Source organism: Trachypithecus francoisi, unplaced genomic scaffold (genome assembly GCF_009764315.1).
Source record: "Trachypithecus francoisi isolate TF-2019V2 unplaced genomic scaffold, Tfra_2.0 Lachesis_group12, whole genome shotgun sequence".
Classification (NCBI taxonomy): domain Eukaryota; kingdom Metazoa; phylum Chordata; class Mammalia; order Primates; family Cercopithecidae; genus Trachypithecus; species Trachypithecus francoisi.
The window spans coordinates 24,000,324-24,023,057 of record NW_022681457.1 but is presented as its reverse complement, the minus strand read 5'-3'; the positions used below and the strand labels follow the sequence as shown (position 1 = coordinate 24,023,057).

At 39.6% G+C, this 22,734-nt stretch overlaps 1 protein-coding gene across 13 annotated transcripts in view; it reads left to right on the top strand.

Annotated features, from left to right (window-relative positions):
- The window catches only part of DOCK7 (dedicator of cytokinesis 7), a 237,039-nt gene extending 216,328 nt beyond the window's left edge, over positions 1-20,711 (top strand). For 5 of the 13 annotated variants that reach the window (XM_033225101.1, XM_033225111.1, XM_033225105.1 and 2 more), the window contains 3 exons: positions 362-468; positions 17,741-17,908; positions 19,982-20,543. In XM_033225101.1, the coding sequence (XP_033080992.1) occupies positions 362-468; positions 17,741-17,908; positions 19,982-20,024 (318 nt within the window). In that variant the 3' untranslated portion in view covers positions 20,025-20,543. Of the gene's footprint in view, positions 1-361; positions 469-9,302; positions 9,837-17,740; positions 17,909-19,981 lie in introns of those variants that run through there. The other 8 variants (XM_033225112.1, XM_033225110.1, XM_033225108.1 and 5 more) reach the window with 3 other exon arrangements.
- Positions 20,712-22,734: the final 2,023 nt, after the last annotated feature.

The following is a 22,734-nucleotide window of genomic DNA, read 5'->3' as shown; positions in this document are numbered from 1 at the left end:
ACTGGCAAATGTAGTAGCTTGACAACTTTTACATCCAAGATGCATTTAAAAATGTGAAAAATACAAAGCAAAATACATTAATGAACACAGTAGTCAGTTCTTGAGTTCCTGTTCTGTTTCTTTGAAGAATAAACTAATAAGAAGTTAATTACAGTAGATAAGAATGTAGAATGAAATTAGAAAATACTGAAATAGTCTGTCTGTGGAGTTTTAATATAGGCGTGGGCACATATGTATTAAGCTTAAATGTAGCCATCTCAGTGCTAAGAAAAATCATTTGAGTAAATTCTGTCTCTGTGATTTTAGAGATAACAAAAAAAAAAACAAAAAATACTTCTTGTTTTATTTTCTTATTTTGCAGGGGCCTTTGGAAGTTGCCCAGGTTTTTCTATCTGAAATACCTAGTGACCCAAAGCTCTTCAGACATCATAATAAACTGCGACTCTGCTTTAAAGATTTTACTAAAAGGTATTCAAGGCTTTCTGCATCAAGATCTTCAAATTGAGACTGTCCAATACCACAGTATGACATACGGGCTTTAAGGAACTATTGAAAAGAAAAAATAGGCCAGGCACAGTGGCTTACACCTATAATCTCAGCACTTTGGGAGGCTGAGGCAGAAGAATCATTTGAGGCCAGGAGTTTGAGACCAGCCTGGAAAACAAAGCAAGATCCCATCTCTAGGAAAAATATTTAAAAATTAGCCAGGTGTAGGTTGTGCACCTGTAGTGCCAACTACTCAGGAGGCTGAGACAGGAGAGTCGCTTGAGCTAGGAGTTGGAGGCTGTAGTAAACTATGATTGTACACTGCACTCCAGCCTGGGTGACCGAGCAGGAGCCTGTGTCAGAAAGAGAGAGAGGAAAAAAAAAAAAAAAAAAAACAGAAAAGTGGTTGACAATAATGAGTAATCTGTGTAGAATTTACTATTCTTTAATAGCATATACTTATTCCCCGCTCCCACAACCCTACCATACTCCATAGTGCCGTATATTTAATTTTAAAAATTAGAAAAGCCAAGGCTCAGGAAATTTTATTAACTTGAAACTACTATTAGATCATTTAACTTAAAAGCTACTATTTATTGTGAATCTTCAATATTTGAGTTTCTGCTTCCCTCCCCCGAGGGAACTTACAAGCAGTAAACTTGGAAGCAAAAAACTTGTGTTCAGATCCTGACCTTATCATTGATTGTGCTTTTCCAGGTAACTTAATTTCTATGATCCTGCATTTTCTAATCTTTAAAGTAAGGATGATATCTACTTTATCTATAGGGAAGCTATGCAGATTAGGTGAAATAATTTAGGGGTGTGTCAGTCCCCAAGACTGTCCCCAATTTCAGTGATTTGCTAGGAGGACTCACAGGACTCAGCATATAATTTATACTACTGGTGCCTGTGATTTATTGCACTGAAAGAATACCAAGTAAAGTCAGCAAAGGGAAAGTGTGGAGTGAAATCTGGAGGAAACCAGGAGCAAGCTTCAAAGGGTCCTCTGCCAGTCAAGTCACATAGGACTTACTTAATTCCTTCAGCAATGAGTTGTGACAGCAGGTGTGAAATGTGGGAACCTCATTAGAGACTCAGTGCCAGAGGTTTTTATCAGGGTCTGGTCATGTAGGCACCCTCTCTCTGACATGTACCAAAATTCTAGACTCTCAGAAGGAAAGCAAGTAATTCAGCAGGTGAACTGTGGTAGTAAAAGAAAGAAACCTGTTTCCTGCTTTTAGAAATGACTGATTTCTGGCGTTAATTTTATTATTTGGGAGGTTTAAGAAAACAACAACAAAACACACCCTACCATCTTTGTAAGCCAGATGATTATGGAACAGTACATACTTCTTTAGGTCATAGACATTTAGTAACAGACAATCAGGTGCTTTGTTTCTTGCTTTTGTTTTTGGAATATTTTACCATGACTACAATTCTTAAATGTCCTCCTTTTGTATACATTTACTATAATGAATTCCTGTAGTCAACAGGTCTCCTTAAGTGTTACTATCTGTAGAGAAGGTTTTCTCCTTTTATATTGCAAAAAACAAACAAGAGGTCGGGCATGAGTGGCTCGTGCCTGTAATTCCAGCACTTCGGGAGGCCAAGGTGGGCGATCAGGAGTTCAAGACCAGCCTGGCCCACATGGTGAAACCCCTCTCTACTAAAAAATAAAAAAATTAGCCAGGCGTGATGGTGGGCACCTATAATCCCAGCTACTTGGGAGGCTGAGGCAGGGAGAATTGCTTGAACCCGGAAGGTAGAGGTTATAGTGAGCCGAGATCATGCCAGTGCACTCCAGCCTGGGCAACAGAGCGAGACTCCATCTAAAACAAACAAACAAACAAACAAAAAAACGGAACAACAGCAACAAAGACTACATAATATAAACCTTACAAAGGAGTTATACGCAATACAACATTTTTAATTTTTTGTGTTACCATTCAGTATGGTAACTAAACAGTATGCCTTTATGCATATGTATTTTACAATAGTCATATGTATAATCTTAAATTATTTTTCAATTAAAGTTTAAACTGTTATTCTAGTGGTTATATTCTTCAAATTAATATACTGTAGTCATAATATACTTATAATCTTAAATTCTTATTTTTTAATTAGAGTTTAAATTATAATTCTAATGGTTACGTTATTTCCTAAAATTAATATACTAGAATTTAAGTTGAATTTGAATGTGGTATAGTTTATACTACAATGGATCTTTTTCTTTTGTTAAATTAAAATTTCCAGCATGAGATGACTGAGGCACAGTACCTGAACATTTTTTGTTTTAGAGACAAGGTCTCACTTTGTCACCCAGACTCTGTAGTGCAGTGACACAATCACAGCTCACTGCAGCCTCGAACTCCTGGGCTCAAGGGATCCTCCTACCTCAGCCTTATGGTATGCACCACCATGCCTGGTTATATTTGGTTGGATGGGGGGTTTTGGTAGAGATGAAGTCCTGCTATGTTGCCCTGGCTAGTCTCGAACTCTTGGCCTCAAGCGATCCTCCCACCTCAGCCTCCCCAAGTACTAGGATTACAGGGAAGAGCCACCATGCCCAGCCTACATGAACATTTTTATTGGCTCACAATATGTAGTACATTCTAAAAAGTTTCTAAGTACAGTTGACCTTGAACAGCACAGAGGTTGGGGTGCCAATCCCTTGTACAGCTGAAAACCCGTGTAAACTTTTGACCCCCCCCAAAACTTAACTAGTAGGCTGCTATTGACTGGAAACCTTACTGATAATATAGTCATTAGGTACATAGTTTGTATGTTATATGTATTACATACTGTCTTCTTACAATAAAGTAAGCTAGAGAAAAGAAAATGTTATTAAGAAAATCATAAAGAAGGCCAGGCACGGTGGCTTATGCCTGTAATCCCAGCACTCTGGGAGGCCAACGTGGGTGGATCATGAGGTCAGGAGTTAAGAGACCATCCTGGCCAAGATGGTGAAACCCCGTCTCTAATAAAAAATACAAAAATTAGCTGGGCACAGTGGTGGGCATCTGTAATCCCAGCTACTCGGGAGACTGAGGCAGGAGAATCGCCTGAACCCTGGAGACGGAGTCTGCAGTGAACCGAGATCACACCACTGCACTGTAGCCTGGGCGACAGAGCAAGACTCCATCTCAAAAAAAACAAGAAAGAAAATCATAAAGAAGAGAAAATGTATTTTACTCTTCCCAAGTGGAAGTGGATCATCATAAAGGGCTTCATCCTCCTTGCCTTCATGTTGAGGAGTCTGTGGAGAAGGAGGAGGAAGAAGTGGGGTTGATCTTGCTATCTAAAGAGTGGCAGAGGCAGAAGAGGTGGAGGAGGTATCAGGGGAGGCAGAAGAGGCAAACACACTCAGTATAACTTTACAGACATCATAATTTTTTTTTTTTAATTTCCGTAGGTTTTTGGGAAAACAGGTGATATTTGGTTACATGAGTAAGTTTTTTTTGTTTTGTTTTGTTTTGTTTTGTTTTGTTTGAGACAGAGTCTCGCTGTGTTGCCCAAGCTGTAGTGTGGTGGTGCAATCTTGGCTCACTGTACCTTCTGCCTCCCGGGTTCAAGCAATTCTGCCTCAGCCTCCTGAGTAGTTGGGATTACAGGTGCCCACCACCATGCGCGGCTAATTTTTTAAATTTTAGTAGGGACAGAGTTTCACCATGTTGGTCAGGCTGGTCTTGAACTCCTGACCTCGTGATCCGCCTGCCTCGGCCTCCCAAAGTGGAGTAAGTTCTTTAGTAGTGATTTGTGAGATTTTGGTGTACCCATCACCCGAGCAGTATACACTAAACCCAGTTGATAGTCTTTTATCCCTCATCCCAGTCTTTTTTTTTTTTTTTTTTTTTTTTTTTTTTTTTTTTTTTTTTTGAGACGGAGTCTTGCTCTGCCACCCAGGCTGGAGTGCAGTGGCCGGCTCTCAGCTCACTGCAAGCTCCGCCTCCCGGGTTCACGCCATTCTCCTGTCTCAGCCTCCCGAGTAGCTGGGACTACAGGCGCCCGCCTCGTCGCCCGGCTAGTTTTTTTTGTATTTTTTTTAGTAGAGACGGGGTTTCACCGTATTAGCCAGGATGGTCTCGATCTCCTGACCTCGTGATCCGCCCGTCTCGGCCTCCCAAAGTGCTGGGATTACAGGCTTGAGCCACCGCGCCCGGCCATCCCAGTCTTTTATACCTCATCCCTTCCCACCCTTTCCCACCAAGTTCCCAAAGTCCATTGTATCATTGTTACGCCTTTGCATCCTCATAGCTTAGCTCCCACTTAATGAGTGAGAACATACGATGTTTGGTTTTCTCATTCCTGAGTTACTTCACTTAGAATAAATAATCTTGAATCCCATACAGGTTGCTGCAAATGCCATTTACGCATTCCTTTTTATGGCTGAGTAATATTCCATCATATGTATACACCATAGCTTCTTTATTCATTGATTGGTGGGCATTTGGGCCAGTTCCACATTTTTGCTATTGCAAATTGTGCTGCTATAAACATGCATGTGCAAGTATCTTTTTCATGTAATGACTTCTTCTGAGTAGATACCCAGTAGTGGGATTGCTGGATCAAATAAATGGTAGTTCTACTTTTAGTTCTTTAAGGAATCTCCACACTGTTTTCCATAGAGGTTGTACTAGTTTACATTCCCACCAACAGTGCAGAAGTATTCTCTTTTCACCACATCCACACCAGTAACCTTTTTTTTTTTTGATTATGGCCATTCTTGTGGGAGTAAGGTGGTATTGCATTGTGGTTTTGATTTGCATTTCCCTGATCATTAGTGATGTTGAGCATTTTTTCATATGTTGGCCATTTGTATATATTCTTTTGGGAATTGTCTGTTCATGTCCTTAGCCTACTTTTTGATGGAATTGTTTGTTTTTTTCTTGCTAATTTGTTTGAGTTCATTGTAGATTCTGGATATTAGTCTTTTGTCAGAGGTATAGATTGTGAAGATTTTCTCCCACTCCGTGGGTTGTCTGTTTACTCTGCTGACTGTTCCTTTTGCCATACAAAAGCTCTTTAGTTTAATTAAGTCCTACCTATTTATCTTTGTTTTTATCGCATTTGCTTTTGAGTTCTTGGTCATGAAATCTTTGCCTAAACCAATGTCTAAAAGGGCTTTTTCTGAAGTTACCTTCTAGTATAGTTTCAGGTCTTAGATATAAGTCCTTGATCCATCTTGAATGGATTTGTATAAGTTGGGAGATGAGGATCCAGTTTCATTCTCCTACATATGGCTTGCCAATTATCCCAGCATCATTTGTTGAATAGGGTGTCCTTTCCCCACTTTACGTTTTTGATTGCTTTGTCGAAGATCAGTTGGCTGTATTTGGGTTTATTTCTGGCTTCTCTATTCTGTTCCATTGGTCTGTGTGCCTATTTTTATACCAGTACCATGCTGTTTTGGTGACTATGGCCTTATAGTTTGAAATCTGGTAATGTGATTCCTCCAGATTTGTTTTTTTTTTTTTTGCTTAGTCTTGCTTTGGCTATGTGGGCTCTTTTTTGGTTCCATGTGAATTTTAGGATTGTTTTTTCTAGGTCTGTGAAGAATGATGGTGGTATTTTGATGGGAATTGCATTGAATTTGTAGTTTGCTTTTGGCAGTATGGTCATTTTCACAATATTGATTCTACCCATCCACGAACACGGGATGTGTTTCCATTTGTTAGTGTCGCCCGTGATTTAGTTCAGCAATGCTTTGTAGTTTTCCTTTTAGAGGTCTTTCACCTCCTTAGATAGGTATATTCCTAAGTTTTTTGAGGTTTTTTTTGTTTTTTTTTTGCAACTATTATAAAAGGGGTTGAGTTCTTGATTTGATTCTCAGCTTGGTTGCTGTTGGTGTATAACAGAGCTACTAATTAATGTATATTAATTTTGTATCCTCAAATTTTGCTGAATTTATTTATCAGTTATAGGAGCTTTTTGGAGGAGTCTTTAGGGTTTTCTGGGTATACAATTATATCATCAGCAAGCAGCAACAACTTGACTTCATCTTTACCGATTTGGATGCACTTTATTTCTTTCTCTTGTCTGATTGCTCTGGCTAGGACTTCCAGTACTATGTTGAGGAGAAGTGGTGAGAGTGGACATCCTTGTCTTGTTCCAGTTCTCAGAGGGAGTACTTTCGTCTTTTCCCCATTCAGTATTATGTTGGCTGTGGATTTGTCATAGATGACTTTTATTACATTGAGGTATGTCCCTTGTATGCCAATTTTGCTGATGCTTTTAATCATAAAGGGGTGCTGAATTTTGTCAATTGCTTTTTCTGCATCTGTTGAGATGATCATGTGATTTTTAATTCTGTTTTTGTGGTGTGTCACATTTATTGACTCATGTATGTTAAACCATCCCTGCATCCCTGGCATGAAACCCACTTGATCATGGTGGACTATCTTTTTGATACGCTGCTGGATTTGATTAGCTAGAATTTTGTTAAAGATTTTTGCATCTATGTTTATCAGGGATATTGGTCTGTAGTTTTCTTTTTTTGTTATGTCCTTTCCTGGTTTTGGTATTAGGGTGCTACTGGCTTCTTAGAATGATTTAGGATCGATTATCTCTTTCTCTGTCTTGTAGAATAGTGTCAGCAGGATTGGTACCAATTCTTCTTTGAATGTCTGGTAGAATTCAGCTTTGAATCCATCTGTATGGATATCACAATTTCTGTCTGACATTTTTGCTTTTTCATTTTTCTAAAAATGTTTCCATATGGTTCTTCCACCATTTGCCTTAGTTTCTGCACCTTATCATAAAGAGTCCATATTGTAAAAGAAGTCAGAAGCAGTCTTAGGTTATTGAAACCCTTGTGCCAGATTGTCTCATGTCAATTTGTTTTCTGGCACTGCTGCTTCCATGTTTTCTGCCTTATTTTCTGGCAGTGGTTCAGAAGCACTCATCTCCATCAAGTCATCTTCTGTTAATTCCTCTGGTATAGTTTCTATTAGCTCTTGAATTTCTCCATGATCCATATCTTAAAACCCTTCACGCTCCTTTTAAGCCATATCTACAAGTGTTTCATGATTTCTTTGATTGGCCCTGTTGTAAATCCTGTGAAGTTATGCATAACCTCTGGACACAGTTTTCTCCAGCAGGAATTGATTGTCTTGGGCCTGATGGCTTTCTCTGTAAACAGTGGTGACATTTTCAGTGGTATAATCCTTCCAGAATTGTGATGTTCTCTCTATCAGAGTTCTCTTCCACAGCGCTGACACTCCTTTCTATTAATATAAAGTACCAGGTATAATGAGCCTTATAGGTCCTTATGACCCTAGATCTAGAAGCTGAATTAGAAATGTATTTTGTTGTTGTTGTTAGTTTTTTTGTTTTGTTTTGTTTTTTTGAGACAGAATCTTGCTCTGTCACCAAGGCTGGGGTGCAGTGACACAATCTCAGTTCACTGCAGTCTCCGCCTCCCGGGTTCAAGCGATTCTCGAGCCTCAGCCTCCTGAGTTGCTGGGATTATAGATGCCCACCTCCACACCTGGCTAATTTTTGTATATGGGGTTTTGCCATGTTGGTCAGGCTTGTCTCTTAACTCCTGATCTCAGATGATCTACCCGCCTCAGCCTCCCAAAGTACTTGGATTACAGGCGTGAGCCACAGTGCCCGGCCTAGATGTTGTTTTTACAGGGGCAGGTAGACCACTTCAAGACCTTCGGTGTTAAACTCGGGGTTCTGGGTGGACAGATGCAATGTCCAATATCAAAAGAACTTTAAAGGGCATTCCCTTAACTAATAAGATACTTCCTGACTTCATGGACAAAGCACCCATGGAGCCAGTCCATAAAATGGGTTCTCATCTAGAACTTTTCATTGTTCAGCCAGAATACTGGCAGCTGGCTTTTACCTGTTCCCTTCAAGGTTCAGGGGTTAGCAGCTTTGTAAGTAAGGGCAGTCTTGATTATAAACCTGACTGCATTTGTACAAAACAGTAGAGTTAGCCTATCCCTTTTTGCCTTAAATCCTTGTGCGCACTTCTCTTTTTTACTAACAAATGTCCATTGTGGCTTTTTTTTTTTTTTTCTAAATAGGGCACTTTTATCTGCATTAAAAATCTGTTCAGAAAAACAACCACCACCAAAAAAAAAAACCTGTTCAGGCAAATATTCCCCCTCTTCAGTGATTTTTGTAATGGTATCTGGGAGCTTGTCTGCTGCCTCTTGGTTGGCAGAAGCTGCTGCTTGGTCAGTAGAAACTGCCTCTCCTGTCTCTTGGCATTTTAAAAAGTCAAACCTCTTTCTAAAATTATCAAACCATCCTTTGCTGGCATTAAATTCTCCAGTTTTAGATCCTTTACCTTCCCTTTGCCTTGTCTTGTAATGACTTCACTTTTTCTCACATCATTAGTCTACAGGTATACTTTCCTTACAGCAATCCTGTACCCACATAAAAGCTGCATTTTCAATATGAGATAAAATGGTATTTCTAGGCCAGGTGCAATGGCTCACACCTGTAATCGCAGCACTTTGGGAGGCCAAGATGGGTGGATCATGAGGTCAGGAGTTCAAGACTAGCCTGGTCAAGATGCTGAAACCCCATCTCTACTAAAAATACAAAAATTAGCCAGGTGTGGTGGCCCACACCTGTAATCCCAGCTACTCCAGAGGCTGGGGCAGGAAAATTGCTTGAAACTGGGTGGCAGAGGTTGCAGTGAGCCGAGATCGTGCCACTGCACTGCAGCCTGGGTAACAGAGCAAGACTCCATCTCAAACAAACAAACAAACAAACAACAACAACAACAAAAAAAACGGTATTTCACAAAAAGTGCAAGGTTTTACTGGCTTACAAATTTCCTTTTCTTTTTTTTACAGTGGTCTTTACACTGGATTCATATGTCTTGAGATGGTGGGCAACTGTAGCTGCAGATCTCAATCTATAATACCAAGCAATTCACCTCTTTCCTATAATGTCATAACTTTTCTCTGCTTCTTGGAAGCACTTCCAACATCACTAGTGGCACTTCATGTAGGCCCCATGGATTATTCAAAGTTTATGGTTGCACTAAACACAATAAAAAACACACAAGAACTATGAGAAATCACTCTTTACTGTGATATATAATTTACTGAAGCAACAACTGCTCACCTGGAGATGAGTAGCATCACGTGGCATTTTAAGCAGATACATTTGAGCTCATCACAGTAGCAACAAGAGGTGGCTACAAAATTATGGCAGTAGTGCAGTATGTACTGCAGTTTTTTTCAGTTGTGACTTAATAATGTATCTTTACATTTGTTTACATTTTTCTCTACTACAAATGGTGCCATGCAAGGTCTCTTTATGTGGGTAAGTTTTGTATATATTTTATGGTAGTAAATAATAAAATAGGCTAGTATCTTCATATGTTTTATGCATTCGTGACATCTTTTTAAAATTTTTCTCAGCTACACAATTTGTCTTCAAGGTTTTTCACAAATCTCCAAAGAATTATATTCATTGGAAAAAATTCACATTGAAGCAGACTTTCACAGTTGCAAACTATGTTGTTAAATGGTCAGCTGTATTAACAGTGCCAACAGTGCACATTTACTAGTCCCAATACACCTTGCATTTAAATAGGATTTTTTTTTTTTTTTTTTTTTTTTTTTTGAGACGGAGTCTCGCTCTGTCGCCCAGGTTGGAGTGCAGTGGTGGAATCTCAGCTCACTGCAAGCTCCGCCTCCCGGGTTCCCGCCATTCTCCTGCCTCAGCCTCCCGAGTAGCTGGGACTACAGGCGCCCGCCACCTCGCCCGGCTAGTTTTTTGTAATTTTTAGTAGAGACGGGGTTTCACCGTGTTAGCCAGGATGGTCTCGATCTCCTGACCTCGTGATCCGCCTGTCTCGGCCTCCCAAAGTGCTGGGATTACAGGCTTGAGCCACCGCGCCTGGCCTTTTTTTTTTTTTTTTTTTTTTTTTTTTGGTCAGTGTGTTTGTTTTTGTTTTTGTTTTTGTTTGTGGGGATGGATTTTCCCTCTGTCAGCCAGGCTGGAATGCAGTGGCATGATCTTGGCTCACCGCAACCTCTGCCTCCCAGGCTCAAGCGATTCTCCTTCGTCAGCCTCCTGAGTAGCTGGGATTATAGGCACGCACCACCACGCCCAGCTAATTTTTGTATTTTTAGTAGAGATGGGGTTTCACCATGTTGGCCAGACTGGTCTCGAACCCCTGACCTCAGGTGATCCACTTGCCTCAGCCTCCTGAAGTGCTGGGATTACAGGCATGAGCCACTGCACCCAGCCAATACAAGCAAATTGAGGCACCATTTAAAACAGACTGACAGCCGGGCATGGTGGCTCAGGCCTGTAATACCAGCACTTTGGGAGGCCGAGGCGGGTGGATCACCTGAGGTCAGGAGTTCAAGACCAGCCTGGCCAACATGGCAAAACCCCATCTCTACTAAAAATACAAAAATGAGCCGGGTGTGGTGACATGTGCCTGTAATCCTAGCTACTTGGGAGGCTGAGGCAGGAGACTCCCTTGGACCTGGGAGGCAGAGATTGCAGTGTGCCGAGATCACACCACTGTACTCCAGACTGGGTGACAGAGTGAGACTCCAGATTAAAAAAAAAAAAAATTGCTTTTATTACTAAAAACAGTAAGCACTTTTCCATATGTTTACTTTTTGTTTTGGGGTTTTGTTTTTTTAAAACGTTTTTCATTAAATCTTGAATAGATTGAAAATAATATTTATAACATTTGCTATTAAAGAATAGAAAGAAAAAAGTCATGTGTCTACCACCCAGCCTAAGAAACCAAGTATGGGCCAGACACGGTGGCTCACGCCTGTAATCCCAGCACTCTGGGAGGCCGAGGAGGGCGGATCACGAGGTCAGGCGATCGAGACCATCCTGGCTAACACAGTGAAACCCCATCTCTACTAAAAAATAGAAAAACTTAGCCGAGCATAGTGGCAGGCGCCTGTAGTCCCAGCTACTTGGGAGGCTGAGACAGGAGAATGGCGTGAACCCGGGAGGCAGAGCTTGCAGTGAGCCGAGATCACGCCACTGCATTCCAGCACTCCAGCCTGGGCGAAGAGCAAGACTCTGTCTGAAAAAAAAAAAAAAAAAAAAAACCAATATGACCATGACTTTGAGATCCCCTCCCTATGTATATTTCTCTGATACCATTTCCCTCCGTTCCTTCAGGAGTAACCAGTATCCTGAATTTCATATTTATCATTTCCTTTCTTGTCTTTATAGTTCTATCATAAATGGTTCCCTAAATAACATATTTTGTTTTGCATTTTTTTAACAGTGTATACAATGTTTTGTGACTTGCTGTTTTCAGTGTTTGTGAGATATATCTATAGTAAATGTTGCTTTAATTTATTTTTACATATTCCATTTTATGAATATGCCATGATTTATGCATTCTTCTGTTGATGGATATTTTGGTTGTTTCCTGTTTTGTTTTTAGTTACAAAAAGTACTACTCAAATATCCCTCCTATCTCTGGACGTACATGTACAAGAGATTTTCTAGAGCTTAAAATTAAGAATAATGTTGTTGGGCTGGGCGCGGTGGCTCAAGCCTGTAATCCCAGCACTTTGGGAGGCCGAGACGGGCGGATCATGAGGTCAGGAGATCGAGACCATCCTGGCCAACACGGTGAAACCCCGTCTCTACTAAAAAAAAAAATACACACACACACAAAAAAACTAGCCAGGCGAGGTGGCGGGCGCCTGTAGTCCCAGCTACTCGGGAGGCTGAGGCAGGAGAATGGCGTAAACCCGGGAGGCGGAGCTTGCAGAGAGCTGAGATCCGGCCACTGCACTCCAGCCTGGGCGACAGAGCGAGACTCCGTCTCAGAAAGAAAAAAAAAAAAAGAATAATGTTGTTGGTTCATAGGTTTATCCTCAATCAGATAATGCCACAATTTTTTCAAAAGTGTGTAAACCAAATTTACATTCCCATTAGTAGCATTTGAGTTCCTATTACTATATATCCTCACCAATACTTGATATTATCTAACATTGTAACTTTTACCAACTAGTGGATGTGAAATGATAGGTAGTCGTGGGTTAAATTTGCATTTCCCTGATTACCAAAGAGGTTGAATATCTGTTCATGTGTCTGTTAGCCATTTCTCTTCCCTCCTCTGTAAAGTTATATATTCAAGTCTTTTGCCATTTTCCTATTGGATTATTTTCCTTACTGATTTCTAAGGGTATTTGTGTGTTCTGGATGCTTTATCATTTGTTAATATCACAAATATCTCCTCTGAATTTGAGACTTGTCATTTTTCTCCTACAAACAGAAGTTCTTAAATTGAATATAGTTAAATGATTCAATCTTTTCCTTTATCAGTATATGTTAAACAAAGAGTGGGAGAGGCAAAAAAAAAAAAAAAAAAAAAGCTTTTTTTACTTTAAAAAAGATGTGCCTGCAAGAGCCGGCTACTGTGGTGAGTGCCTGTAGTCCCAGCTACACAGGAGGCCGAAGTAAAATGATGGCTTGAGGCCAGAAGTTCAAGTCTACATAGTGAGACTCTCTCTCTTAAAAAAAAAAAAAATCCATTTGCAATTGATTTTTGTGTGTGGTTCAAGGTAAGGATCAGTTTGATTTTTGTCCATACTGATAACAGATAATGATCTCAGTGCCATTTGTTGAATATGTTATGAGATATGGTTTAGTTTTTTTTCTCCCCCTTACGGATATCCAGTTGACTCATAACCATGTATTTAAAAAGCAGACTTTCACAGGTTTGTGGTGAAATCTGGTTTGCAGTGTCATCACTATTACACATTTCTTTCTTTCTGGTTTGCGGTGTCATCACTATTATAAATTAAGCACCCATGTTTATGTGCATATTTTTATGGGATCTTTATTCTCCTACAGTAGTCTTATTTATCTCTCTTTCAGCTAATGTCATGCTCTCTACGGCAACTACTGCCGCTTTACAATAAGCTTTGCCATGTAGCAGAGCTCTCAACCTTGTTTTGTTGAAGGACTGTTTTTGGCTGTTTTCATTTTTATATAAATTTTAAATTTTAGAATCAATTTGTCATTCCATACACCCAAAAAATAACCTGAATTTATAGATCAGTTGGAAGAGGATTGACATCAGTCCATGAAAATGGCATATTCTTCCATTTACTTAGGTCTTTTAAGTGTTTTCTTAATACTATTTAAATTTTTTGTGTAGAGGTCTTGTACATTTTAAAATTTATTCTTTAGTATGTAATGCTTTTATTATTTTATTAATTTTTTTTTTTTTTTTGAGACGAGTTTTGCTCTTGTTGCCCAGGCTGGAGTGCAATGGCGCGATCTCAGCTCACAGCAACCTCCACCTCCCAGGTTCAAGCAATTCTACCTCAGCCTTCCAAGTAGCTGGGATTACAGGCATGTGCCACCACTCCTGGCCAATTTTGTATTTTTAGTAGAGATGCAGTTTCTCCATCTTGGTCAGGCTGGTCTCAAACTCCTGACCTCAGGTGATCTGCCCACCTCAGCCTCCCAAGGTGTTGGGATTTCCACTACTTTGTAGTGACAGGGTCTCACTATGTTGCCCAGGCTGGTCTCTCACTCCTGGGCTCCAACAGTCCCCTGGTCTCAGCCTGCCAAAGTGCTGGGATTGCAGGTGTGAGCCTCTGTGCCCAGGAGTGAGAGACCAGCTGCGTTGACTTTATATATTACTTTTACATGAGAATTTTACCAGACTTTATATATTACTTTTACATGAGAATTTTACCAGATTTATTAATTCTAATAATTTATCTGTAGAATCTTTTTCTTGTCTTATAATGATAATTAGGACGTCCAGTACTGTGTTGACTAGGAATAGAGAGGACATCATTTTCTTGTTCCTTCTCTAAAAGGGTTTTCACGGAGTATGTTTGCTACAGGTTTTTTGTAGATTTTTAATTAGGTTAAAGGACTACCCACCTATTTGTAGTTATGCAGAGTTTTTAATATGACAGGTTTTACAAGTTTGTTATCAAGTGCTTTTATTCTGCATCTCCTTTAATCTTTTAATCTAAAAACTTCGTGATTTTATAACCCAACTTTTCTTTTATTCCAGTGATTAAAAAACTTGGTCAGTGTGGTACCTTATGCCTATAAATCCCAGCACTTTGGGAGGCTGAGGCAGGCAGATCGCTTGAGCTCAGAAGTTTGAGACCAGCCTGGGCAACATGACAAAATCCTATCTCTGCTAAAACTACAGAAATTAGCTGGGCATGATGTTGCATGTCTGTAGTCTCAGCTAATTAGGAGGCTAAGGTGGGAGGATCCCTTGAGCCCAGGAGATCAAAGCTGCAGTGAGCTGAGATTGCGCCACTGCACTTAAGCCTGGGCAAAAGAGCAAGACCATGTCTCAAAAAAAAAATCACGTCTGTAATCCCAGCACTTTGGGAGGCCGAGGCAGGCGGATCACGAGGTCAGGAGATCAAGGACCATCCTGGCTAACATGGTGAAACCCTGTCTCTACTAAAAATACAAAAAAATTAGCCAGGTGTGGCAGCATGCGCCTGTAGTCCCCGAATGGCGTGAACCCGGGGCCGAGATCGCGCCACTGCACTCCAGCCTGGGTGACAGAGCAAGACTCCATCTCAAATAAATAAATAAATAAATAAAAATAAAAATAATTGGGGGTGTGTGTGTTCAATACACTGGCACAAGTTTCCAACTAAAATTGTCCAGTAGTATGCCTTCTGTGGATACCAAATTCGAAGACGAGCTTAATATGTTATATAAAATGGTGTATTTGTATATAACCTATGTACATCCTCCTGTATACTTTAAATCATTTTTAGACTACTTAAAATACCTAATATATAATGTAAATAGTTGTTAATACTGTATTGTTTAGGAAATAATGACAAGATAAAAGTCTGTACATGTTCAACACAGTTTTTTAAAATTATTATTTCAATCCATGGTTGGTCTAATTCATGCATGCAGAACCCACAGATAGGGAGGGCCAACTGCGTTTTGTTTGGAAGTTCTGCAATTATTTTTATAGGTAAGGTTGGATTACAGTGTTTTTCTTATAGTCTCCTGTAGGTTTTGGTATCCCAGCCTTGAAATATGAGTTGGGGGAACTCCCCTCAAGAATAGTTCTTTTCCCCTATACTCTGGAATCTTTTTTTATGTACTCTGGAATAATTTTGTTACATTCGGGTTATTGGTCCCTAGAATGTTTAGTAGAATTTAGTGTTTTCTTTGTAGATAGATTTGTGACAGTTGTTTCAATTTATTTTAAGATTGTTGACATTTGCTTCATTGTGTTTTGCTAAAATATTAATCTAGATTAACAGATTATTAATAATTTAGCAAAAAATCTACATTAATCTATTAATATCAATTAATATAAATTCAGGGGGCTTTTTTTGTATTAAATTGTACAGTTTTATTGGCTGGCCGTGGCGGCTCACTGCCTGTAATTCCAACACTTTTGATGGCTGAGGTAGGCAGATCACTTGAGGCCAGAAGTTCAAGACCTGCTTGGCCAACATGGAGAAAATCCGTCTCTACTAAATATACAAAAACTAGCTGGGTGTGGTGACGTGAGCCTGTAGTCCCAGCTACTCAGGTGGCTAAGTACAAGAATCACTTGAACCCAGGAGGCAGAAGTTGGAGTGAGCAGAGATCATGCTACTGCACTCCAGCCTGGGTGACAGAGCAGCCACTCTTGTCTCAAAAAAAAAAAAAAAGTACATTATATCCTCTGTACCTTTTAAAACTTCTGCTGTATTTAACTTTATGTTACATTTTAAATTTCTGTTAGGGAATATTTGACCTTTTTCATTTAATCTTGCCAGAGCTTAGACTGTTTTTTTTTTTTTTTTTTTAGTTTTTTCAAAGAACCAACTTTTGCAATTTTTGATACTCTAATACATTTTAAAATTTTATTTCCTTCCTAATACTTTAAGTTGCTTAGCTCTTCAGTTTTAGACTTCTAATATAAGCATTTGAGGCTTATACTAAGCATCACTTTAGTTGCATTCCACAAATATATAGAAATATATTATTTGTAAATATCCTTTCCTTCATTGTCAGGGTCCAGATACTTCTCTCAAATATTTGAATAACTTGGATAAAGGACTGTCATCAAAATCTATTCATTTGGCTGGGCACGGTGGCTCACACCTGTAATCCTAGCACTTAGGGAGGCCAAGGCATGTGGATCATGAGGTCAGGAGTTTGAGACCACCTTGACTAAGATGGTGAAACCCTGTTTCCACTAAAAATAAGGAACATTAGCCAGGTGTGGTGATGGGTGCCTGTAATCCCTGTTACTCAGGAGGTTGAGGTAGGAGAATCACTTGAACCCAGGAGGCAGAGGTTGCAGTGAGCCAAGATCGTGCCAGTCTACTGCAGCCTGGGCTACAGAGTGAGACTCCATCTCAAAAAAAAAAAAAAAATCTATTCAGTTAAGAAATATTTGAACACAGGCAAAGCACTGTGCCAGATGACATTGGTGCCACATAAATGAGCATGATTACATCCCTGAAAGAGCTTCTAGTCAAGTGGTGGTGTGAAAAAAATGCCTTCAGATAATTTTCAATTTAATGATACTGGAAGTAAATGTTTAATAGATTTTAAAAGAACTCAGTTGATTATCTGTTCCCTGCCTTAAACCTAAAACAAAAGATGATTATTTAACATTCAGCTAAAAAACTAAATGTCCTCATCATGGCAAATACACACACACACACACACGTTTGTTTGAGACAGTCCCACTCTGTTGCCCAGGCTGGAGTGCAGTTGTGCAATCTTGGCACACTCACACATGTTTGAGACAGTCCCACCATGTTGCCCAGGCTGGAGTGCAGTGGTACAATCTCAACACACACACACACACACACACACACACACACACACAGTTTGAGAGAGTCCCACTCTGTTGCCCAGGCTGGAGTGCAGTGGTACAATCTCAGCTCACTGCACTCTCCACTTCCTGGGCTCAAGCGTCCTCCCACCTCAGCCTCATAAATAGCTGGGACTACAAGAGTGCACTACCATGCCTGGCTAAGTTTTGTATTTTTTTTGTAGAGGCGAGGTTTTGCCATGTTGTCCAGGTTGGTCTCAGAACTCCTGGGCTTAAGTGGTCCTCCTGCCTTGACCTCCCAAAGTGCTGGGATTACAGCCGCGAGCCACCATGCCTGGCCTACTATATTTTGTGTGTGTGTGTGTGTGTGTGTGTGATTAGGCCCACATATGTATGTTGTGTGTCATTAAGCCCACATATATATGTGTATGTGTATATGGCATTAAACACACAAACTATGCCAGAAGTAATTTCTTGATAACATCCTGTTTTTCCTAGGTGTGAAGATGCCTTAAGAAAAAATAAGAGCTTAATTGGGCCGGATCAAAAGGAGTATCAAAGGGAACTGGAGAGAAATTATCATCGCCTTAAAGAGGCCTTACAGCCACTGATTAACAGAAAGATCCCTCAGTTATACAAGGCAGTATTGCCTGTCACCTGCCACAGGTATGCTTATTTTTAAGTGGTTTTAGATATTCTTTCCTCTGAAACCTAACATGTTCAACTAGTATAAGTCTTTTTACAGCTTGAGCATCTGTTATCCAAAAAGCTTGGGACCAGAAGTGTTTGCGATTTCAGATTTTGGAATATTCGTGTTACACTTACTGGTTGAGTATCCCTAATCCAAAAATCTGAAATGCTCCAGTGAGCATTTCCTTTGAGCATCATGTCAGTGCTTAAAAAGTTTCTGAAATTGGAACATTTCAGAATTTTGGATTAGGGATATTCAACCTGTATCATCTATAATCATTCTACAAGGTAAATAACTTGAGAATCAAAAAGTTAGTACTCATATTAACCGGGACACCACACGAAGTCCTGTCATTAACTTGGATTTTTCTACAACTAAATCCTAGTTCTGTTATTTAAGCAGATAATTTTTTTAGATTTCTTCTCTGTATAATGAGACAGAACTTAAAAGAGGCTGTTGTGGAGATTAAATGACATTACAGATGTGAAGTTCCTAGGACAGTGCCTGACATTTCACTTTATAGCACCGGAATTCTGGAAAGGACACAACAACTGCAAACTTTCTTGCATTGTGAAATCAAATTTACATACAAGAATTGAAGATGGTTTCCTCTCAAAATTACCAATGGGAAACATACTAGTCTTCTCCACTTTTGGTTTCCCCTTCAGTCTTTTTGGAAGTTTTTCCTTCTTGCTGCTTCCACTCCCCCTCTCCCCGTCTTATATCCACCAGGTCAGAGATCCCAGAGAGCCAGGGTGCTGGGTCCCTGAGATAGGCCTAATCCTCATCTCAGTTTCTTCAGATCTCCATGGAAATTCCTTTCCATGGAGACTGTATTCTTCCTGACCAAAACTTTGCCTTACAATATCCGAGTTTTGCCTTCCTCTATGATCTACTTTTTGGCCAATCCTCCAAGCTTTAGTTCTTAATATTTGTAGGCAGTTTTGTGGAATTTAGAAAAAAACTTTTTCTTGATGAACAGTATCTAGCTTTCAAGACTGCTGTTTCCCTTCAAAGTCAGCTTTGAGATTTGAAGCCAGTGTGATTGATCTTTGTACTTGGCCTTTTCCTTTCCTGGAGATATTAAGCCTCATGGCTTAACCTTAATGGCTGGAAGGATACGCAAAAGAAACCAACTGATAATAGAAAATATGTTAAGAGTATTCCAAGAGTATTGTTCCCTTCACTCTTTATTAGAATTTAAGTTTTAAATTTTTCTTTAGCGTTTGAATTTTTAATTTTGCTGGTTTACAAAATCAGGAATATTTGCAGTAGGGATCCTGGACCCATGAGAGGGGAGTCCCTAAGACCCTTTCAGGAATTTCCCTAAGTCAAAACTAATTTCATATTAATGCCAAATATTAGCCTTTTCTCACTTATTCTCTTGTGAGGGGACAGTGGAGATTTCTACAGATTGAGATGTGACATTGGAAAAGATTGACTATAGAGGCAGATGTGAGACCATAGGCATTAAGCCACACTCTTACATGAGTACCACTCTCCTAAAGCTTCTTGCAAATCATTAATAAGCAATGCTATTTATAGTATACATGTAATGAGTTATTTTAATAATAACTTAAGATGTTCTTAGTTTTAATTTCTAATATGATAAACATCCATATATAGCCCACATAAAAGATTCCTGGGTTCTCAATAATTTTGAAGAGTGTAAAAAGGACCTGAGACAAAGTTTGAGAACAGCTGGTTTGAGACTTAAAATTTAATAAACACCTGCCTTTTGCCATGTAAAAACCCCAAATCTTTTCCTGAAATCTCTCCCATTATCCCTTAAGTCCTTGTATCTGCAGCATCAACTGGACAAACGAATACAAAAGACCAGTAAGTGGTGACTGTAATACACTCTATAGCTAAATCTATAAGCCAAAATATGTAAGGCAGAGTATGTAGGATGAGTATCCAACTTGGAAGTTAGCAAGAAATGGTGGCAAAACTTTGAGGTAACTGGCAGAAAAAAGCATGTAAGACATTTTAAAGGTATATGCAAAAATTGTTTTCTTGTAACTATGTCCTCTCATTTTTTTCCCCAGAGATTCCTTCAGTCGAATGAGCCTTCGCAAAATGGATCTCTAAACTGAATGCACTTGTTTTGTTCATCTGCAAAGAGCCATGTATTCAACATCGAGTTTGAAAAGATCTACTGGAAAACAACATGGAATGGAATTCTGGAAATTATTATTCATTGAAGAATGCAGTGGCCAAGAAAATATCACATGTAGATTGTTAACGCTTGAGAATCATGGCTATGGTTTCTAATGTTCTGGTAACAAGCTGTTGTCTTTTAAGACATTTTAATGACTCAAAGGTACACTATACATTTACCATTATTTATACCATAGCTAACGTTAAATGTATTTACTTTAAGTTCGTATTTTTTAATTTATATTACCATTTATAGATTCATTTTGGAACCATTTTAAATGTAGTAATGCTTATTTTAAAGGTACTATTAAATATGTGAATGTTTACACTAGTTTTACTGAGTGGGACTTCAAAATTTTTATTTATTGACAATTGCAGAGAACAACTAAAGGGTTGACTCAAGAACTAGTTCCAAACCTAGCAAATAAAAATCATAGATAGCCCCAAATTTGAGTTTGGTAACTGTTTCAAAGTTATTTTCCATTTACATTCCCAAAAAAGGAATTTAGAACTACAGAACTTTACTTAGTAAAACCTTTGTGTAAAATAATTTAAATACTGGGATAACTAATACCAGTGACAACAGCTTGACTTTACGATTAAATCTTATTATACCAATGATAGTAGTATGAACTTCATGATTCTTGGCAACTAAAATGAATGATTCCTCTGTTTCAAATTAAAGCCAGCCATCAGTTTTTGACGATGTAAACCAGTAAATTAGAATCTGCTTAAAGCTATCTTGTAGCACCATGAAGGTAACACAGCTGGGGTTTGAGAGAAATCACATATTTTCTGACACTTGTAGAGTTTAGAAGCATATAAAAGTAATATTAGGTGCTTTAATTCATCTAAAATTATATGAAAAAGTCATACAGAAAAAAAATTTGAGAAGTAACATTTTTAATTTCTTGGCAAGTTTTTCCAAAACAATGCATAGTAATGACTTCCACAACAGTTTTGAACAATGTTTTTTGGGTAGTAGTGCAGCTTACAAAATGGCATCATTTATAATCCTTTTCTTCTACTGACCAGTTACATGAATCACTTAAGAACTGACCAGATCCAGGCCCAGTGGCTCACACCTGTAATCCCAACACTTTCGGAGGCCGAGGTGGGTGGATCACAAGGTCAGGAGTTCAAGACCAGCCTGACCAAGATGGTGAAACCCCGTCTCTACTAAAAATACAAAAATTAGCCAGGCATGGTGGCAGGAGCCTGTAATCCCAGCTACTTGGGAGGCTGAGGCAGGAGAATCACTTGAACCCAGGCGGCAGAGGTTGCAGTGAGCGGAGATCAAGCCACTGCACTCTAGCCTAGACGGCAGTGAGACTTCATCTCCAGATTGGCTTGGCGCAGTGGCTCAGGCCTACCTATAATCCCAACCCTCTGGGAGGCAGGGGCGAGCAGATCATGAGGCCAGGAGTTTGAGAACAGCCTGGCCAATATGGCAAAACCCCATCTCTACTAAAAATACAAAAATTAGCCAGGCATGGTGGCGCATGCCTGTAATCCAAACTACTTGGGTGGCTGAGGCAATAGAATCACTGGAACCTAGAAGGCAGAGGTTGCAGTAAGCCAAGATTGCACCACTGCACTTCAGCCTGGACGACAGAGCAAGGCTCTTATGTCAAAAACAAAAACCCAGCACTTTGGGAGACCGAGGCGGGCGGATCCCGAGGTCAGGAGATGGAGACCACCCTGGCTAACGTGGTGAAACCCCGTCTCTACTAAAAATACGAAAAATTAGCCAGGCGTGGTGGCGGGAGCCTACAGTCCCAGCTACTCGGGAGGCTGAGGCAGGAGAATGGCATGAACCCGGGAGGCAGAGCTGGCAGTGAGCCGAGATCGCACCACTGCACTCCAGACTGGGCGACAGAGCTAGACTCCGTCTCAAAAAAAAAGAAAAAAAAAACTGGTTGTATTGCCTTCATTCTATAGTCAATGTACTATATATTGAAAATACTATACTCAAAAAAGATCTACTTCTGAGAGCCTAAGTGATGGTTGATAGCCCACACTCCATGTAACTTTAATGGGCAGTATCATCTCAAATTCCTTTTATCTACACCAATTCAAAGACTGAGATTTTTCAGATGAGTCAACATCGTTAGACCAAATCTGAGTCAGAAGGGCATATAACCTCAAAACTCAATTTGAGGAGCCAAATGAACAGTAAGGAAAGGTAAGGAGTCAAGAATGGAAATCCCTCCCCTCCAAGAGTGACATTTTCCCTTCTTCTCTGGGGGACAGTGATAGGTATAAACATAAAGGAGAGAATAAGGAACCCCTGAAGGGTCCCTTCTCATTAGGTTACATTTATGTAAGCGTTTGGACAAAAATCTCACAAATCTCAGTAACAATATCAAAGACTTTATGATTTGTATTATAATTATCATGCAAAACCAATTATTTTGACATCCTTCAGAACAGAGCCTTCCTCTTAAACATTCATATGATACTAAATACTTCCTTCTTACAAACTTCATTTTTCTTAAAATGTAACTTTCCCACATCAGGAATTTATATTAGTTCTTAACACTGGCTGTCTCTCGAGTATTAGAGGCCCAGTGTCTATCCTAGACCCATTCCATTCAAAACTTACAGGTAGTACTCGGGACTGTTTAAGGATTTCCATCAG